This window comes from Paralichthys olivaceus, chromosome 7, assembly GCF_024713975.1.
Source record: "Paralichthys olivaceus isolate ysfri-2021 chromosome 7, ASM2471397v2, whole genome shotgun sequence".
NCBI lineage: Eukaryota > Metazoa > Chordata > Actinopteri > Pleuronectiformes > Paralichthyidae > Paralichthys > Paralichthys olivaceus.
This window is the reverse complement of record NC_091099.1, coordinates 22,251,293-22,275,413: the sequence shown is the minus strand read 5'-3', so window position 1 is coordinate 22,275,413 and position 24,121 is coordinate 22,251,293. Positions and strand designations below refer to the sequence as shown.

General features: G+C 42.9%; 1 protein-coding gene across 2 annotated transcripts in view; it reads right to left on the bottom strand.

Moving 5' to 3' along the window:
* Nucleotides 1–5,647: 5,647 nt before the first annotated feature.
* The window catches only part of ppm1h (protein phosphatase, Mg2+/Mn2+ dependent, 1H), a 32,405-nt gene continuing 13,931 nt past the window's right edge, over nt 5,648–24,121 (bottom strand). For both annotated transcript variants that reach the window (XM_069528564.1, XM_020079567.2), the window contains 7 exons: nt 20,233–20,345; nt 19,580–19,664; nt 19,249–19,367; nt 12,465–12,528; nt 10,150–10,257; nt 8,381–8,532; nt 5,648–8,058 (listed from right to left, as the gene is read on the bottom strand). In XM_069528564.1, the coding sequence (XP_069384665.1) occupies nt 7,911–8,058; nt 8,381–8,532; nt 10,150–10,257; nt 12,465–12,528; nt 19,249–19,367; nt 19,580–19,664; nt 20,233–20,345 (789 nt within the window). In that variant the 3' untranslated portion in view covers nt 5,648–7,910. The remainder of the gene's footprint in view (nt 8,059–8,380; nt 8,533–10,149; nt 10,258–12,464; nt 12,529–19,248; nt 19,368–19,579; nt 19,665–20,232; nt 20,346–24,121) is intronic.

Here is a 24,121-nt window from a genome sequence, read left to right as displayed (position 1 = left end):
TTGGTTGGGTTGTGACACTGCCCGCTATGGAGATGACTGCGCAAGCTACTGCCTTGCTAGTGCTGGTGCCCCCGCGTCAGCCGAGGAACGAGAGCCCGGCTCGCAGCGCTCTGAACACGGACTCTGCAGGTAACCCGCACCGCTGATGTAAAAGCAACACAAGACGGCGTAATGCTTTGCTTTTAAACGGAACAATGGCCTGAGCTGAAAGTGTTGCAGAACTGTATCGTGTGTCATGCAAATAAAACAATGACTATGAGGCAAACATGGACTTTCTTTGTACGCAGTTTTATTTTTGCACAGATCTAATGTGAGATTTTAGCTGTGTGGTTTCCTAAAGCCTTATTTTCTCTTGCAGGAAGAAGCAGGGCTCGTGCATGTGATAGATGCACATGTGATATGCAAGTTTGCATCCTTTGGTTTGCACATTTTCTCTTAAACATGCAGGAGGAAGTCGATATCTGCTGTGGATTTGCATAGTTTTCTAGCACCTCAGGCGGAGTGGGCTGTGTGGAGAGCATGTAGGTCAACAGTGCTGTTGCTATGAGGAGAGGAGTGACGTGGCTCCTGCTGCCCACAGAACTATCCCACAATACATCTGCTCCCATGCACACAGGCTGCCTCTGTGGCTCCACTTCCTTTGTTGATAATGCTGCATACCATCAGACACAGGGGCCGATAGTGTGTGTTACTGCTGCACCTATTCATCTCTGCTGGCCAGAGCTCAGACATTAATCTGTGCAGCGCTGCTGGTACTGCTCACCTAATAATCTGATTATTATGCTAAATCTGGGTGATGTGTGAGCCCCTCAGTATTTGAACGCACACACACCACATGACTTTAGCCCCCCCACTAGGTTTCCAGCAGTGATGTCCTCACTGGTGTCTGGGGGAAGCTGGAGCACCGATGTGGGTCATGCACTGTGAGCTAACCTTTTAGAAATCCTCCCTCCCCGACAGCATCTGGCTGCTCTGGTGTCACATTAGCACGGCCTGTGGAGGGTTTCATTGATGGGGGGGCTGCGGCCTGAATGGATAATGAGCTTGGATAGTCTGTGGGTGCCAGGCAGCGTCGGCTGGGTCGATGAAACTGCAGAGGCTGCAGTCTTGAGTTCAGACCTCCTTAGCTCAGATCTGTGCACGTCGCTCAGGTCACTGACTGAGGACTGAATCCTGCGTTTAACCTTCCAAGGATGCTCCCATGAAATATTTATGAGCTCACACTTGATAGTGTGTTAGGCAGAGTTATGTTCACTTCTTCCCACCAGCATTTGTTGGGATATTATACAATAAATCCTCATCCTGCTACTCATTGTAGAGAAAGGCGTGGGTTGAAAACGAGTGAGTTCTGTTCCTTTTCTGCAAAGGAAGCTTGACCAGTAAACAAACTGCAGACGGGACTTTTAGTTATCGTCAAACTTTTTGAGCAGCAGCCCACAGGTCTGCATTAAATACACTGGAATCAGTATCTGGTGTAAAAAAAAAAAAAGTTCTCCAGCCTCTCGGATAAAATCCAAACATCATTCATCATGTGACGGTAAAGAGAGTCAGCCTATGGACCAGTGAGCAGAGGCAGCCCATGTCCTGCTCATCCATCTTGTGTCAGAGCTCTCATTTGAGCCGGGCTACAGATAAATCATACTGGAGGCAGCCAAAGCCCCGGAGCAGTAAATTAAAGCCCCCTGTGGAAAATCTGTCTGCTCACGTGGGTATCACAGCTGCACTGCTGGAGCAGCCGCACCTTTGTCCTGACAGGACGTCAGAACTCATGTCTGTGTGTGAGTGAGTGTGTGTTCACCAAATAATGCTGCTTCTGTAATGCAGCAAGTTTGGGAATGAATAGAGCACAATTTGAAGCTAAACTTAATGAGTTTGGAAGCCAAACATCTGATGGGTTCAGCTTCTCAAATGTTGTTTTCCTTCAAATAACTGTAATTTTCCTCATTGATAACTGCCAATTATTTTCTCAGTTGATCAGTCGATACAGGCAGGTGACTAACTCAAGGGAGAACCAGACAATGAGGTTAGAAACACGAGGACAGTGTCTTTAACCACCGGGCCTGAGGGGTCACTGAATGGTTTCATATGAAAATGATGTGAACCATATTCTACCGTGTTCTCTCAGCCCAGTTGAGCACCTATGGGAGATTTAGGACCAAAGTGTGAGACAGGGCTCTCCAGCTCCATCATCAAAACGCCAAAAGAGGGAATCTGTTGGTCAGAGAATGGTGTTCAACCCTCCACCAGAGCTCAGAGACGCCCAAGAAATGGCCCGTCAAACAATCCTGATGCAGTGTGACATCATTAAAAGTTAACTTCAAGGTACAGTGTGTGCATGTTGCAGCTGAACACCCCTCACCTCACCCTCTCCTTCCAAACATGAAAAAGAAACTGGTAGCCTTTAATTGTCATAAAAACTCAAAAGGTGTTTAGTTTGTCCAGTCTGGACTAATGAAAAAAACATGGCAGCCTCCGTAGAGAGGGTCCCCTCGATGTAAATATAAAGTATTTGAATGTAAAGGGCCTTTTCTGGGGTAAAGAAAAATACAATTCAAACAATTTAGATGAAATGAACTAGTGAAAACATCATGAGGATTATTCTACATTCAATTTCAGCCAATAGTTCCCTTTCACCTAAATCTTACACACTGGACCTTTAAGTAACTGATGCAGGACCAAGAAAGTCAACCGATCATCAAGGTTGAGAAGCTGAAGCCATCACTATTACATAACTATTATACTTTATCCTGCATTATAAAAATAAATAGTTGATCAATTTTCACAAAAACCTGCAGATAAATCTCCTTTTAAATAATTGATCAATCGATTGTTGCGGTCCTTGTTTTGTGTCAGACTGTCTTTAACTATTCTAACTATCAATAATCCTTGTTTTTCCAAGAAGAAATATGCGATTTATCGTGTTTTGAGGTAAATAGTGATCTGTGAAAATGAGTTCTGTGAATGAAATTTGATTGGTTGATGCATTTATCCTTGTCTTGCATTAAATTAAACTTATAAACCTACAGGACCGGTTCCAAGATATTGCGATGGCATGTTCTCTTATTCTGCAAATCTTAATAGACAAACTGGTTTGCAGATAAACCGACAATGAAAATGTGAAGTGGCAGAACTGCAGGAAACCTACTGGATGTGAACAAACAATATGAAACGTCTTTTCACTTAATCCTCTCCTGAAAAGAGGTTTGAAGGCTGTGGCCTCAGCTCTCCCATGTTGCACTGCAATTAACAAACAGCTTCACCCTTTCAGTGCAAGAGCCCACTCAGCATCTCCCTCAGATCTATCCTCGGGTGGGGTGGCCGTGCTGCGACCTTGGAAAAACAAGCCACCCACAGGAATGACTGTGTCATCACTGCCGTCGTCCAATCTGGACCACACACACACACGTACACAGTCACACGCACACACTCGGGTGGAGAGTGGGAGTGGAGTGCCAGATCAGTGCTTGCCTGACTGGAGGAGGACCTGTGGGACCAGATGGTCCTTCAGCTCCTGCAGAGAACCCAGGAGTGTGAGACTCCTACAATAACACTTCATGATCCTGTGTGTGTAGAGCAGGTGTGTGTGTGTGTGTGTGTTTAACATGCTTATATTCTAATCGTCACCTGTTGATAGAAACCTAGAATTGAAAATGCCTTCACGCAGGTTCTAAAAAGGATTATTAACAGTGGTAGCTTTTGTGGCTTTTCTAAAGATTCTAAATATATAAAAATGAAACATTCAACAAATAACTAGAATGATACACATATACATGCAGCAAAACTCAACAGCCCCCTTAAATTCATCCCAGATTTTGAGATATGATTTTGTTGAGAAATTGGAGAAAATGCCAAACAAAACAAAAAAACCAGTGTTAAAGAAAGCAAGAGAGAAAAATTTCTGGATGGAAAAATAAATTGGTTCTTCCCACAACCCAGTCAACATCCTTTCACCAGATTCTGTGTTAACTGCTCACAAACAAAGGGCAGGGTGAAAATATCACCTCCTGCATGGAGGTAATAATGAGGTGGGAAAATAAAAGAAGGGGTAAATACAAGAATAAGGTCAACTCAGTCAAAATATCCTGGATATACTAACCTGTATTGTGTTGCAGTGCCTGTTGATTGTCCTCTGGTGCAAACAGCCTCAGTGATGATCCTGTTTCCAGAGACACGGTGACAAATCATTTTTAAGACAAGAATCACAAAGAGTCCAAAGGATCCCTCGTGTCAGCCTGTTTCACAGTGGAACAGCACAGGAGAAAATAACATAACAATGGTTGAATTCCATTTGGTCTCCTGTTTCTGAGTCATGGGAGGTGCACGCTGGCTCACTGGGCACCATAGACTGATGCGGAAGTGCTCAAAAGTGCAATACCATTGAGGTACAGCAGGGGCTGGCTCCAAAAAATCTCTGGCTCCATTTAAAAAAATGCCAACTGCTGCCATGAAATGCTAAGTCCTTATTGTTTTCCACGAGTCCGCGGTTTGGGGGCGTGTCTGTTTGACTGACACACAGATGTCATGGAGGACAAAGGCCTGTTTTAACTTTTTACTGGCACCTTTTCCTTCACCGAGGAGGTTATGTTTTTATCTGTTTGTAGGTTTGTTAGTTAGCAGGATTAAGCAAAAAGCACTCAATTGATTGACATTACATGCAGTGAACGGATGCGGAAGAACCAGTTACATTTTAGTGTGGATCTGGATCAAGGGGTAGATCAAAATATTCTTTTTATGTTTCAATTTATTCTTTTTAATGTTGAGAGATTGGACGTTTTTCAAAATTTCCATTGATTCCTCAGAGGATAACTCACGGAGTCATGTTTAGGGGACTGATATTTATGAGTGTGTGAGATGTGGTGCAGATTCCACCCAAAAATAATCCAGCCAGTCCAGTGCTATCTTCCAAAGCAGGAAAAATATAAATCTTCAGCACACTGCAGCAAAGAGCACTGAAGAGTTGTTGAGTGTCAAAGATCCAGCAGGTCTCTCCTTCCTCCTCCTCACAACAGCCGACTCTGCATCTCTTTTCTCTTCGTATTCGATACCTCTGTCGTGTCATGAACTATATACGACGGCTTAATTCTGCATTTGATTTACGTCTTTGTTCTCAGGAATGTGGTATCACATCACCAGGAAATAACTCCTCATTGTTCCACATCCATTCCAGTGAGAGAGCAGCTAAAAGTCACGATGAACATCTCGTGCAGTTTTTTTTTCGTTACTATCGGCTGTTCATTACTTCGGGGTGTATGTGCTCCAGTGTGGAATTACAGCCCCTCCAGCAGCCTCCACCATGAAATCCTCTGTCAGGATACTCCATTGAACTGATACCCTTCATCCTTTATCCACACATTGCTTTGGGACTCACTTGACACAGTTTGTCTGACTGGTGTCGTCTTTATTCGGTGAAGTCACTGGAGTGGAAGGGATTGAGTTTGTCCCTGTTCAAGCACAGAGCTCCTACAAAATAAAAGTCCTCTTGCTTACAGGACATCAACAAACATTGAGCCATCATTCTGTTAGGTATTACGATCGTCCATTTACTCCCTCAAACTCGAGTTAACACCCTGCGCTGAGTTTTCCAGTGTAAACCCTTAACACACTGACTTTTTATCAGTGACACAGCAGAATAATTTGAAAGAAAAGGTTAAAAGGTCAAGATTTTTTTTAATAAGAGCAGGAAAGGAAAATGTTTTACACTGTTCCCAGTTTTGCAAAACGTTACAAATGACTTCCTAAGTTGTTGGAGATGCAGGTTCACTTACAGTGAAAGAGAGGAGAAAAGAATCCACTGGAAAAAAGGATATTCACATTTTTTACATTTAAATCAACTTACTCTGTTCCATGTTTCACCAGCTTCAACTGCTCGTACAGTAGACACAATCAGTACAGAAGTTCTAAAGTACAAATACATGAAGGCAAATGAGGGAAACAACTGAATCAGGGACGGAATATCGGATCTATACTTCCTTTTAGCGGACACGTTACAATCGGCGTTTCTCACTGATAAGCCTTTTTCAGACATGACGAGAATTGGCTACTGACTTCACCTGCAGTTTGCCTTTCACACATGCACAATACAGCAGGAGGTTCTCTGCACAGACCCGTTCACGACAGCAACAAATCCTCCTTTCAGGCGAGAGGTGGAGCAGCAGACAGAGACAGGAAGTGACGTATTAACTCCGCTGCAGAGATCACGTGATAATGTTCAAAGCACCTCGACAAACTCTCTTGACATCTTTGTGGTTGTCTTCTACGCTTTTTTGCGTATATCTAACAAGTTAGAGGCCCCCCCACTCGCTCACGGTGAAGCCAACCGGGGGGGTCCCCTGCTGTGTTCTCACACAGACTTTATACTAGGAGGGGCCAGGTGGAGAAAATCAGCAGAGACTGCGGAGCGTCTCACTCGGACATTTTCACTCACACATGCACCTCCTCGGGAGAAAATACAGAGGAACTGAATGTCTGAATGAATGTCTGAAAGCAGCTTAAGAGGGACCTGCTATTAGGATGACTTTATCTTCATAGCAAGGACTTTTTTTCTTTTTTATGCCTCCTATGTCGTGTCCTTGTGAACACAATATCTAAAAAACACCTTGAGAGAATTTCTTCAAATTTGGTAGAAGCGTTCAATTGGACTCATTGATAGACTGATTAGAATTTTTTGGTTGAAGGTCAGAGGCCAAGGTCACTGTGACCCCCACAACACACATATTTGATCTGACACTGAACATCTCCAGTAAATTCTTTCAAATTTGGCACAAATGTTCACTTGGACTAGATTAGATTGGGGGGGGGGGGATGAAATATGTCAGGAACACCTGGAGGGGCTGAAACTGTACAGGGTAGCAGAGGCATTAAACTGCAGGACAGTAATTGTAGTTTTTGCTTTGGTGCTTTTCTGAATACATTATTTTTTACAAAATATTGTAGCTACAGAAGCAAATATGGGAATGTCAGTAAATAATGGCACAGGCAGCAGCTGAGGATGCAGCCAACGTCGTGTGCAAACAGCCGCTCGAGGAGGTCGACAAGAACAGACGAACATTGAGGTAGATGGCTGATGATGAAAAAGTGCAACTGAAAAGACTTTGACTTGTTTTTCCTTCTGAACTCAGAATACATTTAAACACGGGGCTACATTTAACAGTGTAATGAGATGATGGCAGCAGGGTCAACAGGACTCTTTCTGTTTGTTTTCTTCACAAACATGTTACTTCATTTTCCTTTTTAGTGAGTACAGTATTTCAATGCAACGGGTACAAATAAACAGGATTTTTTTTTTTCCATTCCCATAACCGATTATGACTTAACCTGGCTACATTAAAACGTCTACATGGAAAAGAGGAGGTAAAATTCATATATATACACGACATCAGTCCTCAGGTAAGTTTTTTACACTGTACAGGTTCTCAACCAAATACACTTATCAAATGTGTTACATCATCTGGGAGTATTTACAAGTTCACATTTATGAATATTGTGCATTAGTTAGTAACAGCGATCCTGAGATGTATATAACCATCTCGCCCACGACAAGGTTTTCCGGATGGCTTACTCGGTGAAATACAGAATTCCATGATTCAGGGGAGAAATCTGTAGTTCAGCGTTTCATGATTCAGCAAATAGGTAGGCGTCCGGTAGTTTTTCTATATATAAAAAAAGACAAGAATAAAAGACGTGGTAAAATCATCCTCAGATGATTTACGGGGGAAAAATGGCCTGGGCAGATATCCCACCTCTGACCAGTAAAGTGTCGTATCCCTCAACCAGAGAGAGGAAGTTCATATACTTAAAGCACTTTTCAAAACAGAGCACGAGGGAATGAGGGAAACTGCAGAAGTGAAAGTTGGGAGTTCAAGGCGGGATTTATAATATTTTGGTGCCGTGTTGCAGTTTCAGTCTCTCTGCTAATTCTGCTTGTTGCCATACATGAGGGGAATGATGTAGACAGAGATGTCGTCTCCGGAGCCTAATCTGTCGTTGGATATTCTCCAGCCGCGGTCTTTCAGCACGCCGCGTGCTCTCATGATGAGGTCCTGAGCTGCCATCGTGTACCTGGCATAACACAGAGCCATAAATGATTAATGGTGATGCACAGTAAGAAACTGGTTGAATCTGAATATATCTGCCCACAGCCAGTGGAAAACATTCTAAACATTTGAAACTTAGCTCACAGCAGAAGAAGAGTCAGAGCAGCTGTGTTATTAAATCTCAAGCTTTTCCTTGACATCAGAGAAAAGACTAATCTAAATGTTTGGGAATTTGCATAATTGCAACAAGATAACAGTGTTCATCTTGTCCCAATACGACGGAGGGGGGTGAGGGGAAGTTCAGCACTGACTGGCGGCTGCAGCTGTGTGACTGAGTGCTAACTTGCCTGTGCTGGTCGTCGGGGTCGCAGTTTGACAGGAAAGAGGTGACAGCTTCAGCTACTTCCTGGCTGGAGAGGACGTCCCACAGACCGTCAGTCCCGAGCACCAGGACGTCGTCTGCTCCGTGCTCGCACTGTGTCAGTGGGTAAACTCTGACCTGAAGGTGAGAGTTTATCATGATTAGTGAGTGACTACAAACAGCCAATTTCTGAGTGTAATGGCAATCGACACTTTTTTACCCACAATGCAATGCACAGAGGAAGTGGAGGAGTTGTTCACAACTGGAGAAAAAACTTTCAAGAAAATCAGGCTGGTTGCAAAATGGCTCAAAATACAAAAAAATAAGAAGGAATTGGTTGTTAAAACTCGGGTTGGTAATCCTGGAAAAGCTAACAAGTAACTCTAAAACTTCTCGTCGAAAAGCTACGCCCCCCAAAACACATGAACGTGCACTGACAACTCCTACAAGCCAACTTTTTTGCTTTTCAGAGACGTACACCAACAAATCCCCACCTTAAAGGGTTGCTCTCTATTTCTATTTTTTTCTAACTGACTGATGTTGATTATCATCCAGCATCACATGTATTAAATGATTTCCTGTTTACTTAAAAGCTGCAAACCAAAGTCAGAAAGAATTGAAGCCATCAATCCATGAAAGAGTAAGTAGTTCCCAGAAGCCATTTCAAAATAGCAGCGTTCAAAAAAACTCTAGAAGACTAGATGGGTCACGTCCGCAGCATTTGTTTTTTGACCCAGCGCCAACATGTGATCTCTCATGTATGATCAGATGACTCCTAATGTCAGGGTCATGCTTTTTGTTTCTGAGCTTTTTTTAAATTCATGACCTGAGAGCACTCAGTATTTCTAACTTGACATCTCGCAAAAAATGTTTTTTCATGAACCCTTCAGGGTGAGATCTTTTTTTTGTAAATATAAAACTGCATTTAACACACAGCAGGACCTCTGATGCTCAGGTATACATGTCGTTCATATGCTAATAATGTGTTTATATTCAGTGCAAAAATAAAAAAGACTTGATGAAAAAAAAAAAAAGTCATGGGCTTCCTGACCACTGCGACCATGCTGGGAAGGAAAGGGGTCATTTGAGTGTGGCGGCCGGTGGGGAATGTTTACCTGCACTTTGACCATTCAGTTCTCAGTGTGGACTGTGAATGACCAACGGCATTACAAATTGTTACCCATAAGTTCTCATTTTATAAGGCGGTCGAGGTTATGAGGTACAAAAACAAAAAATAAGCATTAGATTTTAACTAACCTTCACCTTTCTGCATTTACTGCAGAAATGTTAAACACGAGGTTCTGTCTCTTCAGTCTAATCTATATCAGCTGTTTCTACATGCGATGGATTTTGAGCAGATGAGCTCGAAGATTGTCTTCAGATCGAGATCCAATGACTTCACGTGAATGTCCTTTTTTTTTGGACAAAAACACACATGGGTACAGAGAAGAGGGGACACAGAATTCTTCACCATAACCCATATCAACAGAATAATAGAAAATGTGTGTTGTATTCATCCTTTGTTTACCCACCTCAGTGAAACAAAAAGGTGAAGAGCCCATGTCTAGAGGACAGATATTTCTCAGTTCAAGTAATTGAACTGTAGGAAACCACACACTCGAGCGGGTTTGAACAATTAGCACATTTAGTACAACCTTGAACACACTTACTTGTGTGTAAAGGAGTGGTTTCATTTCTTTCTGTACACACTGTGAAGGAGAGCATGATGAAGGGTGATCTTGAAACGGAGCTTACCTCAGGGCAGCAGGACAAGAAGGGTTTAATGTAGATGTTGGAGTCGTGCACTTTGAGATTGTGGTCGCCAAGACCTCTTGTGACGCCGATGGTCGCCAACACCCGAGCCTGCACAAGATTGAAAGCATGTAAGACATTACCTCAGCATGAGTCAAATAAACTCAGCTCAGTGTGACAGGTTCAGCCTCTCTAATGGAGGGATTTTTATTTTAATTTAAAAGAAATATTATTTTGGAATTTTTGAAATGTTATGTTCTAAACAGATAGACAAGAAGGACCCAGATACAGTGGAGGAGTTGAATTATATTTTGAGTTTCTTAAATAAGACTGAAATGACTCAAATGTCTGAAATTTGTGAACGTGGCCTTAGAGCTACTAAACTTTCAGAGGGAGGGAGAAAGAAGCAGTCAGACGCTCAGCCAAGCAAACTGCTCAGGCAGATTATCATTAACCTCTTTGTTTGGAGCAGAGGCGAGTGAGTGCAGCTGAAATGTCTGAAAATCATTGCACAAAAACACAGCGTGCACACTACACCACTACAGCATGAAGGGCATAGTGAAGTCTTTTTTCTGTAATGAAATGGATACAAACAGCTTTCTCTCCCGAGTTAAATGATTGTCCGACTGCTCCGACTTCGGCTCCGATTGGCAGCGAATAAATGTGACACCTGGTTAAATGGACTAATTTGGCAAGATGGCAAGGGGAGAGAGCGCTTCAGTTTTCAGTGCGTTCATGACGTCAAACACGAGTCACTGGAGGAAAACGCAAACTCCTCTACTGGCAATGGGAAAGGAGTCAAATGATTTTTTTTTTGGCAGGTTTACCTGTGTTTGAAAAACATGCATAAGCCCACTAATTGTGGTGTAGGACAGGTACTATTAAATAAGTTTTTAATCTGCTCAATACAAACATAACGTTTTGTGGAAACATGCCTCATTTATGGAAACATTAGGGATTAATCCAAAACCATCATTTGACCCCAATCTGTGACTGAAGATACATTTTTGAACAAGAGCATATATACTCCTTGTTAATCCCTTTTAGATTCGACCTGCGTTACACACCACTAGTGAAATTTCACTGAAGAACACTGGATGGATGTGGAGCATGCAGGCAGATAAATACAAGCTGTTGTCAGCAATGTCCAGTTCTGTACGTGCCAGACGATGGTTCTCCAAGCCCCAGACGCCATCAGACTATTTTGTAAGCTGTGTGAAAATTCCTTTCGATCTCCTTTGTCTGCACGGATTGTCACTGCAGCCTCTAAAAATGGCTGCTGGCACTAAACTGGGGAACTGGGCTAAATAAATCTACTGTACAGTGTGTGACAAAGAGTGGCACAAAAGGACAGGGAGAGGAGCACGTGGGTGAGTGAGGCCTGGTTACGATTGAGTTTAGATCAGTATGCAGCACAGAGAGGCAGGGAAAAAGGGAGAGTGTGTTTCAAAGTGGCGGCGAAGCTCCTCCGGCAGAGAAGGGGAAACATCCTGGGATTAATTGTTGAGCGCTAGAGCCCAGCAGGCTGCGTGCCGGGCTTTGAAGTGCTCTGGCATTCCTCTCCCTCGCACAAAGCCCCCTCGCTCTATCTAGCCATCCATCTCCGCGACGCACTTCAAAGGGAGAGGACGCGACGTGGGCACGGCAGACCGCGCGGGGTAAACCTGAACGTGGCTGCTGGCAGGGAGCGCTGTGAGGTGACATCTGCCCCAGTCATCAGTCAAACACGGATCTATACTGTCTGTATTATACAGAGAATCTGCAGAAGGCCACAGAGAAAACATACTCAGATCCATCATGTTTCTTCTCCGACCTTTTCAATGCATCAAGGACGAGACGCCGCACACGTACAGCATTGCTGACGGAGAGGAAAATGTCATGAGCCGTGTGCACCGCGCTCTCGACCTTTACGTTTGCATTTCGTGTCAAAACACTGACAAGATTCTCCTGCAAGTCAGTGTTTTGTCGACGTTCTATTCCAATTAACATATGTCACTTTTTGGACCCTTTTCATCCGTCTTGCGTCATATTTTCATCATCTAACATCCAACAGCTGACCCCTCAGTGCTGCGTTTTATCTGCTGGGGGACATAAAAAGCACAAAAGCCATTAGAGAAGAGATACTTTGTGTGCCATAGGTTGGTGCAGGATGTGAATCCCAGTGGAAAGAGAGGCCAGGAACTCTTTTTCCCTGACAGGCTCCTCCACACAGTGATAGTGTTGGGGGGGGTTGCTGACTAATGGTGCCCTGGCGAGCGTTGATTACAGACGAGGCGCACAAGGCCGTGGGAATAAGTCTGTCAGTGAGCACTTCTTACCTTCTTCCCTTCGCCGTATATCAGGGGAAACTTGAGGTCATCGTCCTCGATGGTTTTATATGCCCTGCGCAGAGGAGAGAAGACACTTTAATGGGTTTTTGGTTTATGCCAGGCAGTGCACACGTGCCCTGGAGATACATCGACGCCCCGCCCCTCCACAGGCCCTGCTGCCGGGGCGACGAGACAAAGAGTATGCTAGGAGGAAAAAGACAGACAATGAGGAAAAAACTGCACCCAGACATCACACAGAGACTCAGCATAATTCCCTCCTTACTTTTTCTTTCTAACTGATCCTTTAAAAATTTCCCCATTGGCAAAAAGTGTGACATTTATTGATATATGAGACACTCTTGGTTTACCGTTGGTGTCTGTTTCTGTTGTGTGTGTGTGTGTGTGCACGTATGCATCTGAATATTCTGGATGCAAAACGTTTGAATGATGCAAGAGTATCCACGTTCACATTCCCCTGATCTCAGAGCAGTGTTTAAACTTCCCCAAATGATGAATAATTTACCATGTTCAGACTTGGACCAGACAGAGCTGCAGCACGAGGAGAAAAAAAAAGAAGCCTGTATAATATGTATGCACGCCAGATCTTATGATAGACTATTCACCTTTACAGCTCCGAACTAATATTGAGTGAGTACAGTCTTTTTTTCATCTGTTTGCACCCAACGGTTTGACTTTGACAAAAGAAGCAGCTGTGTCTGTATACAGCACGAGAAACATCACTGATGTGAGCCAATCCTCACTCGAGGACAAAGTTTTCCATTCACAACTCCCACCAGGTGCTGCGAATATGAAAATCTGGCATGTTATGAAGTCACAGTCCTGACCTGGGTCGACATTTATAAATGGATTATATTATTTATTTTAGCCTTTAGACTCCAGGAAATGAAGGAAAAAACACGAGATGCTTTTTTAACGTCCTTGGATCATAAGAAATAAAATAAATTGCAGCTATTCAGTCTGAAAAGTTGCTTCAGACAAACCTGATGTGTTATTTTGCAAATATCATGTGACCCAGTGTTGCCCCGCTCACCTTTAGCCAATGCGTTTCAGCTGCTGTGGAGCAGATTAGCAGCGGCCGGGATTGGTTTTTACATTACTGCTGGTTCCACTCAGAGAGACCATATGTTTCCACCTTAGGCGAGCGCTGCTGCTCTCAGCACTTTTTTAACAGTGTGCAGAGCGGAGGACTATCACAGCGAACAAAAGCTACAAACCAGAGAAATACAGTCGAGTGCGGCCCGAGACTCTCCTCTCAGCGAGAAATAAACAAGCTTTTGAAGTGTTTCCTCACTAATGTTGCAATGTTAATGATGTAAGAAAAAAACTCTCTAAAGCAGCAGTTTGATGATGAACTTAAAACGAGTGTTAAGAGACATTAATTAAACTGGGGCAGGTTTTACCTTCTCTATTTACAGAAAGGGAAACACCATTTTTGCTGCCATATCTATCGTTTGAGTGTTTCACCTTCAAGTCTCCAAAAATAAAGGAACACATACTCGTCATTACTTCTGAGAGGTCTCGGATGAAATCCCCTGAGCCTTACATCGGGAACAGCCTCTCTTTCGTGATGTGTGTTTACAGCCAATGCAGCCTGTCACGCCTGCGATAATGAGTGGTGTGACAGAACGAGAAAGACGCACGTTAATCCTGTTCTGATACCTGATCCCTGCACTGGGACACCGAGTCCAACAAAAAACACAAGCGAGGAGAGAGCTGCTCAAGGGGCCGCGCTGTTTGACCATAATATTACTGCTTTCATATCCAAGGGCTGTTTGGTCACGTTGCAGCGTCCGACTGACTCAGAGAGAGAGAGCGAATGGGGGAGGGGAGAGGAGGAAAAGGGTTGCAGGGAACGAGGAGGGGGGGCGGTTGGATCATCCTCTCTGCAGGTGACGAGCGACAGGCCAGAGAGGAGAGGGGTGATGTCATTTCAGCTCAGTGCAAAGAGGGGGGTTAAAGAGAAATGTGAGCAGTGTGTGCTGAGTATGATCATCATGTGCACACACACAAGCATAGAAACAGGGACGCATTCACTACAGCTGCTTTCAGACAAGCACTGAAGTCCAGACATTTTCCTGGAGTTTTTACGGAGAGGCTGTTTGTGAGAACACAAATATCGAAGTCAGTTGCGCAGGATGCTTTTCCAGAGAGTAAAATGTTTGAGTGAAGGCTGGTTTATAGTCGCTGTAGTGTGAGGGTGCACGGGCCAAAAAGGACATCGTGGCGTGTTTTGCCTTGAGTGCAAGGGCTCCAAAACTGGTTGCAGCACTTGGTCGCCCAGAATATTTGCACCTGCGATTTCCACATGCACGCCTTCGAGCGGAAGACTGGCCAAGTGGATTTGCCTTCATAAGAATCCCTACAACTCGTCCTGCAGAGACTACAGAGACAATATAATGGTGTTGGATTCTTGGAAAGAGATTGCCCCTTCACTAGGGTTGGGTACCGAAATCCTGTGACAGCCAGGCACCGGCTCCTACAAGGCCGGACTCAATCAAAACACGATTCCGGTACATTATTTTGGTGCCTGATATTTGCTCTGCTTACAGGCAACATAAACATCCCACCATGTGCCTTATTAACATATGGTGGCAACAAACTCTGTAAAAGGGCTCTGGCAGCTAGTGTTAGCCTAGAGTTAGATAGTAGCTACAAAAACAACACTAGAACATAATGTCTAAAACTGAACGTTCAACAGTTGGGCTGTGTTTAATACAAAGATATCTAGCTGCTCACCTGAGCTGCAGCATCTGCCTTAGCAGAAAAAATGGCGTCTTTTATGATAGACTGTTGTTTTGTGGAGGTTGTGGTACCATTCAGGCACGAGGAGAAAACCCAAACGATATCCATCCCTTCACTTCACTTGAGTGTGGATGAACATGAGAGGTCGCTTGGTTAAAACCATTTATTTCTGGAAAGAGTGGCGACCCAGGGAGAAACAAAGCAGCCACGCCGATTCCAGTGAAGCTGGGATGGCTGCAGCCTTCTTAACCTCATTTCCTGTGTCTCTATCCAAGGACTAATTTCTTTGTATGCCCACTACAGCAGTAAACACCTCTGTGCATGCTTGTAGTTAGCACCATCTATGGAGGTCACGGTGTCTCGTGAGAATACAGCAGGAAAATGTCCAAAATGACGTCTCTAACACGTTTTCTTTGAGACGTTTGTGTCTGAATACAGCTGAACACAACAGACACCCTCACCTGTTGACAGGCTTTGAGAAGGACGTGGTGTCAGGAACGAATGAGTAAGAGAAATTGCCGCAGGTGATGGCTGCGTACCAATAAACATTTTGCACGACCTTGATGGGCCTTTCATAGAGTAACTGGTGCTTTCAGGGGCAGAGAAAGGCCTGGATTAATGGAAGTGACCCACTGACTCTCCACATGAAATGTAAACTGTGGGCATCAGTCATGCTGCTACCAAGGCATGGTGGATAAAGAAAGGGGGGAGAAGGAGAAAGCAAGACAGGAAAAGGCAGAGAGGGGGTGTAAACGTATGACAGTGATGAAGGTGTGTGTTAGTCTCCCTCCTCTCTCATGTATTGTCTATAGAATCAGGGGGAGGACAGACACTCCAGTGGGCGCAGGCATCAAATAGACACAACTCGTTCATCGCCATTTCTCACTTCCCTTGACTGTGGCCAACACGCCATCTTCTTTTTATTTCCTACTATCTTTACATCTCACCAACCGTTGTCTTTCTTGTTGTTTCCTCCCTTCCTTTATCTCTATTTCTATATATTTGCAGCTTACCTCAATTTACTTACATTTCCCTCTGTCCTTGAAGCAATTTCCTTCTCATCTGTTCTTTTTCTTCCTCCCTCCCTATCTCCCTATCTCTCTCTCTCTCTCTCTGTACTCTCCAGCACCTCCTTGCACATCTTCCCTCCTCCTGGCTGGGCTGTGTTGCTATGGCATTTGGATTGTGTCGTACACGGCTGACTGCTCCACATCTATCACTCCTGGACGGCTCGCAAACAACAACAAAAAAAATTGCCCTCCACACTTGACAACAACAACCATTACTGTTTGCTACACCAAAGCCGAAGCTCGCACTGTGGCCCAACTGGCAGAGAGAGAGGAGGTAAAGAATGCGAGGGAGGGAGAGAGAAAGAAGTGGGCTACAGGCCTGTATGCCGTCATTAGAGCGCGGCCTTGATCATGGATGCTGGATAACGCCCACACACACGCAGCATGTGGGCACACAGGGTACAGACGAGCATGAACATCCACTGACAGACAGCTGCAGATACATAAAAACATGATCATCTCTACCTATAGACTCTGTAGTCCTATAGCTGCTCCTCAGATGCTATATAGAGCATCTGAGGAGCAGCTATATGACGACATGTCATATAGCTGCTAAAGTAAAGCTGTAAAGTCACACCCACGCACATCAGAGTGATCATCCACACCAACTGACAGGGCACTAATTTCATGGCACTAATTTCATGGCTCAGACTTAAGCCCAGGTGAGACTGAAACTGAACGGGGTTATCAGTAGAACCTGATTAAAAATACATCACAGGCCGTTTGCTCTGCCGAGACAGTAAAGCAGTCGGGTGACTGGTGGCGTGTTCTGAGGAAGTGAGGAAGGAAGCCACCGACTGACCTACATCAGCTCAACCGAGCAGCGCCGCAAAACACCCAGAGGGAGGTAGAAACACACTGTTCATCTGTCCTCAGTCACCTGCTCTGTCCTCAGGTTGCTCTCAACAACTTTCCTTCTTCCTCTTCCTCTTCCTCTCTATAGCTTCATGCAAGTGGTGGATGTAAATTAAGCCCATTCATGAAAAATGAAAAAAATAAAATAAAAGTACAGTTTTGAGGTACTTCTAGTATTTATATATATTCTATTTTCTTTTTACCTACACACACTTATCTGTCCCAGTAAGAAATGTTGTAGCACAAGGACTCACAAACTAAAAAAGAGATCATATGTCTCCAATATGAAATCACTTCACTCTCTAAAGACTCTCTTGTGGTTCCTGGAGTCTGTAAGAGTAGAACAGGAGGTAGAGCCTTCTGACACCAGGCTCCTGTGGAACCAGCTCCCACTCTGCGTTCGGGAGGCAGACACCTTCTCTACAGTAAGTAAGACTTAAATCCTCTTTGATAAGCCCTGAACCTTTCCTTGCTTATGCTGCTATATGCCTAGACTGCAGGGGGAACTCCCATCATGCACTGAGCACTTCACTTTCTCTGACTCCAGAGCTGCAGGGTCCAGATCTGCCTACTTCTCAGTTATTATTATTCGTTAATGCAGATATCATAGTGTTCGATAGATAACACTACTACACCGATAGCTTCAGCTATTGTTGCTGTCCTTACAGCAGCTTGTCTGACTGAGTTATAATACAGCTGTGTGTGTGCAGCTATTCCTGGTCTTACGACTCTCTGCCATTTCTTTTCTTCCAACCAAAGGCAAGATGGACGCGGGAGTTCTGTAGAGGTTTCTTCCTCTCTCCCCATTCCCAGGTTTTGTGGAAACTGTTGGGGTTCTCTATAGGACTATAATTTTTTGGACTTACTCCAGAAGGTGCCTCGAGATAATGTGTCATAATTTGCACCACACAAATAAAAGGTAAGTGAATTGAATCTGACAGCTGTAATCACGACCCATCCATCCATCCATCCATTCACCCGGCTTATCCTGACACTGGCTATAGTCTCTTGTTGCACAGCAAGATTCCACATTCAAAACATATGATCAACATAGAAGATAACATGATATGATGATATGAGATATTGCTCAAGAATTATCTCCACTTTATCAGCTACTACATGGACATATCGGCTCAAATACACCTAATGTGACTTGATTAGCTGTGTATCCAGGATTGTTTTACAGAATCTACCCATTCTCTGTCTACAAGGAACAATGAGGCTGTTTGTGTAATCACTCTGTCCGTTTTTATCTCTTCGATGATCGAGTCACCTTCTCTCCCTTCTCCTCTCTTATTCTCACGTTCCTGACTTTATGTATTCTCCCTTTTCTTCCTTCCTTATTCCCACACGATCCTCCTCTGTCTCTTTGACCTCTTTTTTTTAAACTCTCTCTCCACAGTACGATAAATAGTTGGGTCCTTTGCGGTGCCCACAGATTCCTAATAGCATTCTTCTCACACACAAGCAGAAATGTCAGGCCCATTCCCTGGCCTCCGTCTGACACTGAAGCATTTGAATGACTTTTTCCATCAAGTGGGTTTTCACACTGGCTGCATTATGTGTTGCTCAGATATAAACACTAAGGACGTTATGTTTTCACCCCAGCACATTTGTTTGTTGGTTGTTTTTTTTTTTATTTGTGAGCAAGAACACAAACTTCAAGGACAGATTTCCATTAAACTTGGTGAAAGGATGCAGTATGGGTCATTGAAGAACCCATTACATTTTGTTGCATATCCAGGAATTTATTTTCACATTCTTCAACATTGTGAGATTCAATATTGAGAGTGCTTTTCACCATCTCTCAGAGAATACTTTCTTGATAAAAAAATGTTTAAGGAACTGATATTTGTGGAGTGTGTGAAATTTGGTGTAGATCCAAATAAAAATCCAGGTCTAGTGAATTTGAATGTGTTTTTTTAGGGGACTGTTGGGCCTTGGTGGAGGTATGAACTGCCCTGAGTGTTATTCTAGTTAACATGTGTTTGGAGTTAAATAATGGAACAGGAAGGCACACAATACAGCAATACATTGGTATTCTCACAGTTAGCATGCTCTGTCGCCTGTGCATTTTAAATTAAGGGGTAAAATTTACAACTCACCATCCCGACATGGTGAAGTCACGGTACAACATCCTCTTGCCAACCTCTTTTCTTTGCACTCTCCTGGGGAATTCCAGATGTGTAAACTCGTTCCCTAATAAGTGGGGCTGCATGTACGCCTTTGATATGAAAAGAAAAAAATTAGATTGACATGCCTAAGGGATAGGAAAAACAATTCCACTGACTATTAAGCTTGCAAAGAGAGCAGGCAGTGTAAAAGAGACAGAGAGCAAAGCATGGCTGGTGTCTCAACAGGAGGGGAGGTCAGCACTGCTAATATCTGACAGCTGTGCTCTCAGAGGAAACGTGCAGAGAAGGGATTTTTTCTGACCAGGAACTGGAGTCGCTGTCTCTCTGACTCTGGTGTGAACTCTGCCGACATGGGGATGACTTCCCCGGCTCGGATGATGATCGCTCTGAGGGTGAGGAGCAGACAGAACAAACCTCTGTTACTTTAAGCTGGGACACAGTTGCTCCTGCTGGCTGCGGGCAGGAGAAGTTGAGCAGGAGTGAAAAAAGGCTTAGATGGATGGATGGATGGAAATCGTGATACTAGTGTGCAAAGAATGGTGGTGATAGCATACTGATGGAATGACGATGTTGATAGTTATAATAATTTTCATAATTATTACAATGTTCATAACGATAATAAAAATAATAGTGTACCTGCTTCATACTAATAATAATGTGCAGTGATAGGATAAAAATGATGATAACAATAATAAAAATAATAATATTTGAACAGCTATATATGATAATTATTATTAAAAAAATAATAATACAGTAGCAGTAATCTAGTGATAAAATATGTATTTATGACTAGTCTACATACACACACACACACACACAGACAGACATAGTATATGGATATGATATATAGTATCAATATGGTGTATCCTACCATAATAGTGTATACTATCAATAGGTATACATTCGTACACTATACATACACTCATTTTGTGTGTGTGTGAGGGTGTTTCTCACCTGCTATCCCCAGCGTTCCCAACGAAGAGCTTCCCAAGTACGTACACGACCACCAGAGCAGTGCAGCCACCTGAGATGTTGTAGACGGCCTTCTCCTTTTCAATCTGTACATCCTAAACAAACACACGTATTCCTTTTAATGGGGACACATCATACACACATCCTCTGGAAATAATCATGTGTCTAAACAACACAGCCAATGATATGTGTTTGTTTCTTTATTCAAGAGCGTGGTCTTTCAGTTTGAGAGCAGGACTTATCGATTTCACATTCAGATTTTAAAAAGCACTCAAAGCTCAGCTGCTCCTGGATAACCAGAGGTGATCGAGCCTTTGCAGGAGCCACCCCAAGCTTGTGGAACAGCTCACCACTCCATAATAAATCTGCCCCCTCTTCTCTTTGGCCTTCTTTTTGAGTTGAGAACATTAAAATCCAAGCAGATTGTATTATCTTTAGTATTACAATATATTGCGTATTGCTGTTTAACTATGTCAACCAAGTTGTTTTAAACGTGCTTTATAAGTTGACATTGACATTAATAATAACAGTCATCTGGATCCTGCAGCTAATACAGAGACACCAGCACAAGAGCGGGAACATTTAATTTGTCTTCACTCGACCTGGCATTCTATTGGTTGGGGAAATTTGACAGACAGAGGAGAGGACATGCAAACATAAACTGCATGAGCACGAGAAGAAGAGCTCAACCTGGAGCACAAGAAATCAGTCCAAGTATACAAAATATTGTGCAAGCTAATAGTTTGAGCACAAGCAGAGTAAATCTAAGCACAAGCAGGGGCTATTTAAGTGAGAGTGTATGGTTTTGAGTGAAAGCATTGCAAAGTTTCACCGTAAAATCATTAAGTCCTGGTCTCAAACTGAAAGACCACGGCTCTAAAAAAATGTTTTCCCATCACGCAGCGACACATAGCATTTCAGTAAGAACCTGATACGGAGTAAAATATTGCCCTGCTACTTAAAACCTGCCATGATGCTATTATTAATTAAAGCAACATAATGAATTCATTTATCAAGAGTGCCAAGGAGCAATAAAACAAAAAGGAAACCAAAGGGATAGAAGAGAAAGTTTGGAAAGACTGCTGGTTATTACACCAGTTAATTAGCCCAGATTAATTTGGTGCTAATTAAACCTAAAGAGTGATCTGAAGAAGAAAAAAACCCATGCTATTAATTCATTAATTAGATGAATAATTAACCTGTCAGTGAATTAATCAAAATCCTCACATAAATTTGAATCTAGCTGCTCTCACTGCTTGCTTTAACCTCTCCCCTCTCTCTCTCCGTCTCTCTGGCTGTTGTTGCTCTGCTTTTAATTGCAGAACAGAAGAAGGAAGTTATACCAGGAAAATGGATGACCCCCACGGTTTCTTCCTTCACATCCCTCCATCACTATCAACAGAGGGAATGGTGTGAAAAATGGGTTAGTCCATCCATGAGATGTTTCCCCATGATGGATGCGACTGAAGCACATCGCCTTCTGCTCTGTTGCTGATGACCTCCATCTAATTACAACTCTCTAAAGTTGTGTGTGTTTACAGCAAGTACAGTATATGCATGTGTTTATATCTCACCGGGAACAAAAGAGGACTGTAGAGTAGGTGTCCAATGTGTATGTGAATCTGACTGCATGAGTGTACAAATAGTTCTGCTTCTATGCATGTGTGTGTGTGTGCTTTTGTATGAGTCTGAAGGTCTGTGTGTGTGTGTGTGTATGCACATACTCAAATGTTTCAGCTGTCTGATGCAACACATTTCTCAGGAGTGAGAGGGCATGGAGGGGCATGGAGGATGGATACACGTGTACGTGTGTGTGTGTGTGTGTGTGAGAGAGTCGAGTGGGAGGGAGGTGAACAAATGTGTCCTTCGCACAGGATGAATTATGAATCCATAGTGAGCCATACATATTTATCCTCACAGTAACTCTTGCTGCAGGCACAAGTCTTTAATAATGAAAATGTCTGCATAAACATCTACACCTTTGTTCTCTCCACTTCCGCCAGGAAGCATCCAAGACTGAGGTAAATAAGAGACAGAGAGACAGAGACCGCACTCCTCAGAGACACTGGTCTCATTCTACTAAACTGACATGTCGAATGCTTTCCCACATCGTATCATCACATCGGCCATTACAAATCAATTGACTTTAAATAGAGTAATCATCTTGTTGAAGTCATAATATCTGATTGCTATTATTTGATGGACAGGCAATTATTTTCTAAAGTTTAAATTGTTTATGATCTTGAAATAATGGATCAAGGTAAAAATGTGAAGCTTAGAAATACCTCTAAATAATGATGGCAGGTTCTAATCCTGCCTCTGACTAGGTCATCCATGTGTGTATAATTAAGGAGGGATGAAAACCTGATACCTTTGTTGAAACTCAACCATGGAGAATATTTTGTTATTTTTGGCTCAATAAATCTCAGCTATTATATTGAGGGGAAGCATCTTCCTGAGTATTGTTTAACATTCAATCACAACGAGTAAAGGAGTCGCTGTAACACATCCAGCTCATAAAACTTAATAAAACAACTCATTTGCCGCTCTAGCAACAAGGATATAATATACTGAGGGACACACTAAAGTACAGCATAGACATGCAAAAAAGTGTAATTATGCAGTACACGCCCACACATCTCACTCAACCAAACTACACTAACTATATGTTAATGCAGTGAAAGTTTTATTTCTCAACTGAACTATAACTATTATAGAAATACAGTTTTATTTATTTGAGCTTCTTCCTAAATGATAAAGCTATGTGTTAGAAACACATAATATAAAGATGGAGGATATGACGACACCCGAGAGTGAAGCCAAAACATTTGGTATATTGGCAATTGACCACATTATAATGTGAAATGAAATGATTGTCTGTGAGACTGACTCGTGATTAGTGGAGTGTGTGTACTGGGGGAATCTCAATACTGCAGCTCCATCAACCAATCGATACGGCTCAGTCTCTAACTCCGAATGACGTTGTCGAGCGTTCTTATCTACAATATTTTGGCTTCATTTCTGAATAGTAGCTGACATGTTGTCCATCTAAATACTGCGTATATGTTTGGTAGTGTGAGAATGAGTAATCATACACGATTATATATGACGTTAACATTAAATTAGATTTTTTAAGCCACTGAAAACACCAACACACTTCACACTAAAATAGTGGAAACATTTGTGAAAAAACAAAAGTGTAATTTGGAAAAGCTGCCTATTTGCTTTCAGTCAGAGTGAGAGAAAACCCTTTCAGGTCTGTCATAGCAGCCAGGAGGCCATTACCTTAGCTTAGCATCACTGGAAGTATCAGATATCCTAATGCTCAGCAAAAACAAAAAAGGATTGATATTCTCATGAATGTAAATGGGAAACTACTGTATATCCAGTGGCTGGTCATCTAAGTTAGCACAAAGCCAGAGTTAGCACAATCAGGGAGACATTTAACCTGGCTTTGTCCAAAAATAACACTATAACACTTAAATTACATCACCTTTGAGTCTATTTAATCCAATACACAAACTGAAATACAGAGAAAACATTTTTTTACAGAGGGTTATGTATTTTTTGGCGACTAACACTATGTTCCTGGAGTCTGCTCTGTGTGCTGTGAAACCACACTGTGAGCAGTTTGCTATTTTTACACTTTTATACACATTATTTAATTTATATAGCATGGTAAATATTGAGCTTCATAGGCCTGGCACACTCACTGTTTCCCTCAACCTAATCACACACAGGGGCGACATGTGCTGCACTGAGCAGACCGCTGATCTCATCTTATTTCCCTCCTGGCCCAACAAACCCTCAGAGTGATAAGACTCTGTCTCTGAGCTGCACGTTGTTTTACTCTTTTTAATGTTTATCCCTG